Below are 10,905 nucleotides of genomic sequence, written 5' to 3'. Positions count from 1 at the left end.
CAACAGGTCAGCTTGAACAACACTACTTCATATTGAAAGAAAGTACAAAAAATTGCATTAATTCTTGTGCAGGAGGGCAGCGGGTGGTTTCTCAATCACAATCTACGTCAATGTTTGTACAACTGCAATGACCTCAACTTAAAGAACACAAGGACTCCAAATCAGAAATTCTTCTGTAAGGCTTCCTTCTGTAACAATGTATTTGTATTAATCAAAATGTTCTTACCATTTTCTACAAAAAGTCACCACGATAATTAACCACTGGCTCTAAGTTAAATACAATATAAAAAAATCAGTTGCCTCAAAGATTATAAAAAACTCCAGAAGCAGAAGCTACATTTTGAAGAACTCCAGTAGTCACATGGATACTATTCCTTTGGCTCAGCTAAAAAATGAAAAACTAAAACCACTGTACACTTCTGGTTTGTCAGGCTTATGGGTTCGTGTGATCCACACTGTCCAAACCAGAAACTGGCAATCAGCAATTAAACAATATCCTTGGTTTTAAAATATATTAGCAATTAATTACACAACTCATTGCTGTTATTCTTCACATGTAAAACGTCCTTTAATACAATTTATGGCTTATTAGTCCTTGCCTACAGGGATGTACTCATTCTTTCTTTTTGGTGAAGTCATACGGTTTCCACCACTCTGCAAACTGCAACACCTTCTTCCTCTGATCTTCAAAGTTCTGTCTGACTCCTTTTCTCCAGAGCCGCGGCTCCAAGTCCAGCATGCCACCAATAATTTCCTTTGTGAGGGGAAGAAAGATACATAATGATAAATTCAAAATTACTGCATCACTTAACACTTAACTTTACAATAGAATAAAGAAATATTTAAAAGATGAGGTTATTTGTCACTGTTTTGTTTCTTTGAGTGCTGGCAATCAGAACTCAGAATTCCAAAAAATACATCAATTCAAAAATTAGAACTGTAGTTGTTAGATGGTTGCCTCAGCAAAATTCTTAAGTACAGCACAGCAACGCACTGCATAAATATCGTAACACTGCGAGGTTGTCAGTATATCAGTACATTTGTGTCTAAGAAGAGAAAAGTTCAGAAAAAAGAAAGCTGCCCACTTTGCTCTTAACTCCTTCTGAAGAAAGCAGTATTTCTCTTTTCTTGCAATATTAACTCTTTCAATAATTTATGATTGTCGTGACGTAATAAAGGCAGAATTTATTGCAGCTCTTCCTGTACATACTGTAGTCTCTATAGCACACAGAGTAATTTAACCACACATCTGGCTGGGAGTCGCCGGGTAGTCTGTGTGTGTAGGCACCCTAATGTATAGGAGCAGGAGTCAGTGCACCTATAAGAATACTACAGCCATGAAAACCTCTTAAACAGATACAAGTATGTTCCATCTATCAGATTATATGTCAAATATCTAGAGTTCCAATTAATTCAAAAGAAACACCCATTTGAATCACATTCTGAGCATCAGTGTTATTCAACAAGGCGAGTTACAATGAGTCACCGAGAAAAGCCAGCTAACAAGCTTCGAGGCACAAAGTGACTGTCCTGGCAGCATCTCTTAATTACTTAGATTTTCCAAAACAGAGGATAATTGGTACATTGATCTTTTACTTGACAATACCTTTCCAAAGTAATGAGGGAACTTGTGTTGATCTTCAATGATATGAGCAAATCCTCCTTGAAGGCCAAAGTCCACAGAAAAGTATGGCAACCCTTTAGGAACCTATATAGGCAAACACACATTTTTAGAAGTTTAACAGACCGCAGGCATTTAGTTAACCTCCCTATAACTTAACGAATTTGGAAGTAAGTTTACAGATGACAGCATCACATCGTATTTTAAACCACCTCTCAAAACAGGTATGTGCAATACAAAATTGCAACAGAGAAATAGTAAAACAAACAGGTAAGGGGAAAGAGCAACACACAACAACTAGATAAAAAGACACTGGAAACTGAAAATGTGATTAGTGGGTGGCAGAACCCCCGGAGGCCACCGCTGCAGCACCAGATGGGGAGGGACCAGGGAGCAGCTTGCACACCGAGCAACTGCCTTTCTGCCTCTACGCCACTGAATTACACGAATTGAAAAGAAATTTCAAGACAACTATCGCCAAGCTGCATTTATTAAAGATAAAGTGTTGTGGGATAACAGGAAATATTTTCCCAGTGGAAACATTGACATCCAGCGGGAAGGAAACCACCGCTATGGGGAAACCACCTCTCTACCAGAAAACCTCACTACATGACTGGAGGTTATCGTCAACTTGCCAAATTGGATAATTTAATAATTCAGTCAGCCTACAGAGGAGACCCTGGTTATCCTGTCACAGGGAAAGACCCTTCAGTCTGACAGAGTGAGAAGTGGATTCATTAATTGCTACAATACTGCAAGTAATTTTTTCTCTTTCACTTCAACAGGTTATTTTCCACTCTTCTAATTGTTGAGGATGTTCCTGAACAGATAAGATTTACAAAGCTTCAAATTCATAAGCCTTTCCTCTGCTACAGTCCAAATAACTGCAATTTTCACAAGCATGTTCAATACATTGCTTGAAAATTCACTCTAAATATAATTAAGATTTAACACAGAGGGGCAATGAAGCATAGCAGGAAACATAAAACATATTAAATTTTCAAAAAAAATTATTAAATGAGGAAAAAATGGGTCAGCAGGTAACACCTTAAGGAAAATGTATGGGGTTTGGCTGGGGTGGAGTTTTCTTCACAGCAGCCCATAGGTGCCGAGTTTTGGACCGGTGACTAAACCAGTGTTGATAACATGCCAGTGTTTTGGCTGTTGCTCTCCGGGCTGTGTCCCCTCCTACCCCACTGCACAGCCCCAGCTCCCTCGCTGCAGGGAGCAGAGGGAGGAGCAGAGGGAGGAGCAGAGGCCTTAATGCTGTGCAAGGGCTGGATGCTTATACTCTGCCTCTGGACACCACCGCCCCAATTTCTGCACACGATCTGCCCAGTAGGTGATGTCTCAGTCACGCCTGACCCTCCTTCCAGGCACCACCATCTCCTCATACAAGTCTCCAACTTTCCAAACCTCAGTTTGGTCTCTAAACTATACTCCCACATTTTCATGAAGACTACAAGACTTTTTTTTTTTTAATCCCAAAATAACATTAAAATCACTCAGCTGTTCAACAATTTATATTCTGATGCTCTGTATTAATCTGAAAACTGGCCTACCTTCACATGGGCATATAATAGCCACAAAAATGCACGACTAAGAACCTATTTAAAGAAATCAAATGTTCTGATGCCCTACCACGTGTCAAGAAAATTATACTCCATTTATTTGTGACAGGTGTTGGCTTTCCCTGTTTTGAAATAGCAATGAGCGGAAGACAGGCAAAAACACTCCTGTTTTGTTTTCTGTCTACATCCACCTTAAGTTTAAAGCCTTTCCTAAGTCCTTGCTGCAAATTAACTGAATTCCTTCTTGTCTTCACCCAAGAGTGCTAGCGAACAACTAAGTCCTATCCCCTTCAAAACAACCTCCTATATACAGGAAACTGCTATCTCGTCCCATTTCAGCCTTGTCTTTCCTAGGCTGCACAACCCCTAAACCAGCTCCTTCAGTCACATTTTCTAACCTCTGCTGTCCTCTTCTGTAACTGTCGTTCCCAAAACAAGACTCAGATTTTCCAGCTGAAGACCCATCACTTTGAATAAAGTGACCCATAACTGACTCCTGCTACATTTATGTGACATTTCAGCTTACGTGGCAGAACAAATTTTGCCGTCTTGCTACATTTGCTTCCACTGTTGGTTTAGTTCAAGAGTCATCACAACATATAAAACCTCTCCTACTATATTGCCACCCAACCCCTTACTCTCGTACATTTAACATCCTCCTTTGTCATATCAGGCTTTGATTTTTTCAGCACAAAGATACTACATTTACTAAAAGACGCTTTCAGAAATTAGGTATTATTGCTGCATAGCAGTAAACTACTTGTTGTAAAGTACATTTTTAACTTTTTAATATTAACACATTTTTAACTTTTTAATATTAAAAAGATGGAACTACCTTTGAACCTAACGGTTTCAGCATTACTCCTTCCAGATGTGTATGTACAAAAATGTTTCAGTTTAGTATCCAGGAGACAGATAAACTGTTCTCTTGTTTTAGAAAGAGAGACTTATAATGCTATTTATATTTTCGCATCATAAATTTAGCAACACAAAAGGCTGGTTTAGATCAATGAAAAAGACACATCATGTTTTTTCCAGAAAAGTCATTTGCAAATCTTTGATCTACCTTAATTCTAAAATTAATCAAGAAAATTATGCTGGTGCATGTCCTCAAAGTGCCAGCTTTGTTCGCAAGCAATGCTTGCAGCTCAGTCCACCAATTTTTGAAATAAATGAGAATCTTTTCCCTAACGTCAGTTAGGAGTTTAGTCAGACTCTTAATTCTCATCATACCTGTGCCATCTCCTGATGCACTAATCTAATTGTGTTCTTACTCTTCTCTCTTTGAAACAGTTAATAGTGAAAAAAGACGAGAAGACTTGGCTGAGAAATTCAGTGTTCAGTACATGCCATTACTTACAGATTTCCGAACATCTTTTGAAGAAAGATCAATTAACTTCTTGTTCACAGACCACTCTTCATCAGACTCCATTATAGCTTTCTGCAAAATCATTTTATCTAAATGTGAAAACAGTCCTTCATACAGCAAGCAAAAATCTAACTTTTCAATACAGTGAAGTACATTGCACTGCAAGTACCGATTATTTCAAGAATTTCATTTTCAGCAACATTTCTGATTTCCACAACTTACTTTATAAAGGCATTGTATAATAACTTTAAACTCTCTAAATTCTGTTCCTTTTTTTTCTTTAAATTTAACTTTTGCCTGACAAAAAATATCTCTAACAAGTTTCAACTAAAAGGTCACGTTCTCTTCTCTCGAAGCTCGTATAAAACCTCTTATGAATTCATTACACCTCTTAGCCTTTTTTCTTTTTTAAGCACTAAAGGAGAATCCAGCTTAGAAGAGTGATTGTACTTAAAAACCTTTCCAGCTGCTTCTGCATCCTTCATAGTATGGAAGTGGGTACAGCGTAGTGTTGGTACCTTTAAATTTCATTTGCCGTATTATTTTAATGGTGGAAACTTCTGAAATAAGATTTTATGCAAATGGCATTGCATTAAACCTTGTGCTTCGGCTTTCCTTTAGTATTCAAACAAAGCATGACTTTTACCGGCACTTCAAGCACGGCAATGAAATTTTTACCGATGTGGTAAAAGCTACTGAATTGCTGTTCGTCAAACCAACTGCTCCACTTTATCAAAACCCAATCCCATTATTTCCAAAAACCAAAAGTAATGTTTCAAAGAACAAATAAAGTAATTTACTTATAAAAGGCAAATCATAATGCAGTTGCTGAAAGCCAAAAGGCCTCTGTTCCAGGCAACGGCTTCAACGAGTCTTTCCTTATAGGGTCAGGGAAAAGAGGCCAGAAAAGCCACAGGAGGAACGTCTGTCATGCTGTCTAACGTTCATCAGAGACCTAACACACACGTGCCCGAGGTATTTGTATATGGTTTTAAGTTTATTCTACAGGACTTCTGTGACAAGTATCGTAATCCTCACAGCACTTCAAAAAACTACAGTTCTCTCATCTTCTTCCAGTGTTTGTCAGTGCAGTCAGACTGGAGGCCACTGCATAGTGACATACAGATCTTCCACTGACTCCCTAAAACCAGAATTACTGCACAGGGCGTGGTTTAAGATCAACGAGTATGACCAAAGAATCGATCAGGAAGTCGGATCAAAGAAGCCATCTTTTCAAAAACAGCATTTGAATATCAAAAAAGTTTTCCAGAAATAGATGAATTATGATACATACACTCAAATACCCTGAGAAAAAACATTTTTGTGTACCTTAAAGTAGATCGGAGCCATATCTCCTACTTCTTTTGGAAGTGGAATGCATTCATATACCATGTGATATCGTTTCTTCATGCTCATGTTTGTTTCTAAGAATACACAGTCCAGGTCCTTATCTTCAAACATTTTCACCAACGCATTTCGGAACAACTGTTTAAAGAAAAAAAAAATATATAATTTGAATTAGCTTTTCAAAGCTTTATTTTATAGTATTTCATGTTATTTCACTAACATATTCATAACAAACTCATAATAAAATGGATAACAGCAATGACACTAGGAAATTACTGTATTATTCAAGAATTTATTATGAACTATATTTCTTATGATACAAAGGAAGTCTAGAAAACTATTGTGAAATATGCATTATAATTACCACTACAAACTCAGTTTTAATAAATAATGCATATTTTTACAGTTGAAATTAAAACTATGTTAATTCATAACTGTGATGCTCCACAAAACAACACAGCTTTAACAGTAGGTCCCAAGCTTGTGATTTGTCAGAAGGTAATTTCTTGGCTTGTACTGACTACAGATACCATTATCCAAAAAAAATAACCCACCACCCAAAAAACGACACATCATTTCCACTAGGCATGCTTCTCTTTTAAAGAAAATATTAATGCTGCCCCAAAAGAAAGCCATGGCAATAACCACTGTCTTCAGAAGCTAACCAAAGGTAATACCCAACACATCTGGCCTCACCATCCACCTAGCCCGTCCCCTTCACAGGGATTAGGTGCTGCACCTACGCAAAGTGTATTTTAATTTATAATTCTTCTAGCCCCGGTGTCAGGGTCCTGCAGATGCTCCGCAGGTTCTGCAGCCTTTTCTGCCTGCCTGTGCAGGTGGGCAGCGCTGACATGCTGCAGCTGTAAGCTGGGACCAGATGCAGCAGAAAGAGCTGGGGGAAAAAAAAGAAGAGCTGTGAGAAGTGGGGGGCTGCCCCACCATCACTCAGGAGATGCAGTTAAGCTCAGGCTCTCACTTCTGGTCCTTGCCTGAGTTCAGTTTCAGGGATGCCTGTCCCAGCCATGTAACTTGGCAGATCTTGGTGCTGAGTTGCTGACTTGAACTAAAGCCATCACTGCAGACTTCTCTGGCCATCACTGGGCCATGGCTGACCCTGTCTACTGTCATGGAACCTGCTCTCTTCTCCTGGCTTGGGTACCATGGGACTGCACCTTGGCAGGGAGGTGACTTCCCCCACCTGCCTTGACCATCCCCTTCCACACTTGACTTGCCTTCCTGTGGAGCAGCCCAGTCTTGCTGCTCCCTGACTCTTGCCAGTTGGTATTTGCATCCAAGATATGCAAGAGCATCACTCTACAGCTTACAATGTAGACACCAAACTAAATTACCAACTCATCAAGGGACGATTTCTGAGAAACATTCAGGCTAATTTTCAAATGCACAAAAAGGGTGGATGTTTCAGGGTTGTGTCAGGGTGGATGTTTCCGAAAGAGTCTCAAGACCTTGAAAACTGCTTTTTAAAAATTAAGATCTTTGTATTGTGCATGCACTCTATGACACCTCCACAGTCTAGGCCAAGAAATCACCGAAACTGCGTGAGCCTCATGGACCACAGGTACCATAGTTCTAAGAGTCACATAACTCATCGGTTGTCCTCTTTGCACTGATTTTTTTTTTTTCAATTAACAATGCTTAGAAGTACAAACAACAATCCCATCTAAAGGTTGAAGGTTCCCTGTCTTAATGTAAACGGAGAGCTGATGAATCAAACAAGCATAAGCAAATACACATAAACATCATCAAACGCTGAAGTAAAACAGATGGAAAACAAATCACAACCCGGTTTTTAATGCCACGGGACTAGAAATTGAGCGCTCTACTGCCCACCCCTCTGTCACCTTGCACAGTATGAATCAAACTCAAAATCTAAGAAACTTGGCCAAATATATATCCTAACCAGGTATTTAAGCTCTCCAAAGCAGGGCCTGGTGCCCTGGATTCTTCCCTACAAATGAGCTGCCCCATGCTGGGCATACCATGCTGCAGTTGGTATGCCCCACGAAAACGTTCCCACCACCCCCTACCACAACCAATGAAACTCAACTGGAAGACACTGCCCAGTGAATAGATCACTGTACCATGACTGATAGGGGACTTCACAGTGCAGAGCAACAGGCAGCTCTGAATTAATAGCTTCTTATCTTCTCACCCTCACCCCAGCCCCCTGACCTCTACTTCTGGAACACGGCAAAACAAGCAGCTGTGGTGAGATAAGAGAAACATTAAACCAAAGGTTAGGGAAGACCATTACTTACAGTTGCTGCCCTGCAACACCAACTAAAACACGAATCCGCTGAAAAGACCACAGTATCTGCAGGTGTTAGCTAACACTTCCCAGACTGCATTTCTTTTTTTATAAATAAAATGCACTGTTCCTGCAAACTCTGAGCGGGCCAAAACATCAAAGATAATTAGCACCGTAAAGGACAAAACCATTCCAGAGAGCAAATAAAAGGGCTTGGCTTATGTTTGGATGCACAGGACATTAATACATGTAACAGTTCAGTCAACACAGAACATGTAAAGGTTTATATCTTTCCACATTAAAAAAACTACATGCCTATGTACTTTGGTAAGTGAGCACAGCAGTCTAAAACACACAATATGTTAAATTCAAGTGCTTGAAAGCATCCGCTATAAAAAAGCCCTTCTTTCTTTATTCCATCTCATATCAAAAGAGTTAGCTAAAACACGTGCTCAATAAAATATTTTATGAATATTTAAAGTGTAAGAATCTTCTTCCCCTCAACAGCAATATAAAATACGGCTCTGGCATCAGAAAATTAGGTTAGCGTCACTCAGAAAGTATATGCTTATATTCCTGCTAAAGCCTTTGAGGCTCTCCCTACTGAATTATACGGAAGTTGAAAACACCCACCTGTTTCCATCACCTCCTGAAGTACTTTGAATACATTCCAAGGGTTAATGGATAAGGGTTTTACCAACTAGCTGCAATTTATAGCAAGGAAAAGACTAGCACTGAATACAGGAACAGCATTTGCTTAGCTTTTCTTAATCCTATATTCCTTCTCATACAAATTTAGAAAAATTATCATTTGTTTAGTTAAAAGAGTTTAAGGTAAATATAAGATATAGAATAAATACATTTATCACTTTTCCTCATGCTCTGTTGCTCCTCCTGATCCTACTTGTTGCATTTATCTGTTTCTTATCCAACTTTCTTAGGCATTTCTGCCACATACAAAAAGATTCCTTTCCCTTCCTGCTTCAGGGGGAGCACAATTTACTAGGAAACATTGTATAAAAATTATGTTGGCTATGAAAACCAATGTGGGGAGCAAATTTCGAAAATCAGAGAGTCCATCTGTCAGGCTTCAGGCAAGACCAATGTTACTTAAACAATTTCAACCTCATGAGATAACCTGTTTTTAAATGTAAGGAACTGCAAGCCACAAAGCCTTTCTCTAGTCTGAAACAGTCCCCAATATTTTCATATAAGAGTTTGCAAATTGTTTTCCCCTTGTAATAATCCTGATGGCAGGGGGCCGGAAGGGATTGACAATCACAGTCATTCTCTTGGGCAGAAAAGCTTGTTACATTCCTCCCTTGATTTTCCATTTCCAAAGAAAACAGAACTCAAAACCTTCAAAATGACTTCATAAGAGAATTGGAAAGCATGACCCATTATACTTGGCACTTCATTCTAATAATTCTTTTCAAAAAAGTAGGAAACTAGATTCTAACGGAATTCACTGATTTGAAGAAGAACAAGATCATTCTCTCTCAATTGATATCCACCCAAAACCAGATTAGCTTAAAAAACCCTGAAGGTACGTAAAGAACGTATCTTCAGCTTGTGTTCCACTGTAAGTGCTCTTCCTGCCCTGACAATTGTTTCCTTTGCCTTGGCACTCCCGTGGAAATCCTGACTCTCAAGCCAGTCATTCCACTTTCTGTAAGGGATCAGCTGGACTGACGTCATCTCCCATAGATGTTCCTCTAACCTGGTTTCAAAGACCTCCAAGGACAGAGGTTCTGCAGCATTCCAGGCAACTTTTTCTAGTGCTTATAAATGAGAACTTTTCTTCAGTGTTTACCTTGTATTTCCCTTTTTCAATATCTGAACGAACGCTTAATTTCCACCCATAATGAGAGAGTATTATGCCCCTTAGTGGAATGAGAAGAGAGCTGGCAGGCTGGAAATTATGAAAATAGGTACTTATGACAAGTATATCATTATCCAAAACAACATTATTTTACAAAATTGTTAGAACAAGAGACAAACAGTTTCTCAGCTGACCTGGATTTCTTCCCAGATGTCTTCATCCAAAAGAGTGGCTGCAGTGTGGTGCTGTAAAGGGGCTATCAGGCAGTGACCTTCTGTAAGGGACTGGTTGCTTGGTAGAGACAAATATACCTATAAAAAGCAAACAAACACTGAAGTGCCCATTTTTGTAGCACTAAAACCCTTCCCATTGCTGAGGCTAAGAAATACATTATTGCCTAAATTTGAACCAACAGAAGTCATAGCTGCCAATTACAGGGAGGTATTACTGATTTTAGTGTTTTTTAAAAAGGTCCCATAATCCATCAGAAGCTCCAATGAACGAGTATCCAGAGAGAAGTTCCGCCAACAGGGCAGTAATATCAGCCTTACAGACCAAGTGGTACCCTCACTCGTATGAAACCATGCTGAGCAGTCCGTTATAATACATTTTTAAAGATAGATCTATCTGTATGTATGTTTAATAAAATATATATATATATAAAATGCATACAGATATATATGTATGTATATATATGACATATAAACACATAGGCATACATGGATATATGCACAGATATACATACAGATATATAACTGTACGCATTTGTCCTGCTTGAGCTAGAGCAGATCTCATTCTGTTCAGAGATTTCACTTTCCAGCTCAGTCTCCGCTGACTGCACTGCCTGCAGTTAACGGCAGATTTTTGCAGACAGTGTCTGCTTTTTGCAGTGGCAGAGCTGGGTTG

At 39.1% G+C, this 10,905-nt stretch overlaps 1 protein-coding gene across 1 annotated transcript in view; it reads right to left on the bottom strand.

The window, feature by feature from the left end:
* Positions 1-613: 613 nt before the first annotated feature.
* The window catches only part of CWF19L2 (CWF19-like 2, cell cycle control (S. pombe)), a 64,648-nt gene continuing 54,356 nt past the window's right edge, over positions 614-10,905 (bottom strand). The window contains exons 13-17 of the mRNA XM_010144025.1: positions 10,194-10,310; positions 5,891-6,046; positions 4,553-4,633; positions 1,607-1,708; positions 614-754 (exon numbers count right to left, since the gene is read on the bottom strand). Coding sequence (XP_010142327.1) covers positions 614-754; positions 1,607-1,708; positions 4,553-4,633; positions 5,891-6,046; positions 10,194-10,310 — 597 coding nt within the window. The remainder of the gene's footprint in view (positions 755-1,606; positions 1,709-4,552; positions 4,634-5,890; positions 6,047-10,193; positions 10,311-10,905) is intronic.

The sequence above is a fragment of the Buceros rhinoceros genome, unplaced genomic scaffold (assembly GCF_000710305.1).
Source record: "Buceros rhinoceros silvestris isolate BGI_N320 unplaced genomic scaffold, ASM71030v1 scaffold7919, whole genome shotgun sequence".
In the NCBI taxonomy this organism is placed as follows: Eukaryota; Metazoa; Chordata; class Aves; order Bucerotiformes; family Bucerotidae; genus Buceros; species Buceros rhinoceros.
This window is presented reverse-complemented; position numbering and strand designations above follow the sequence as displayed.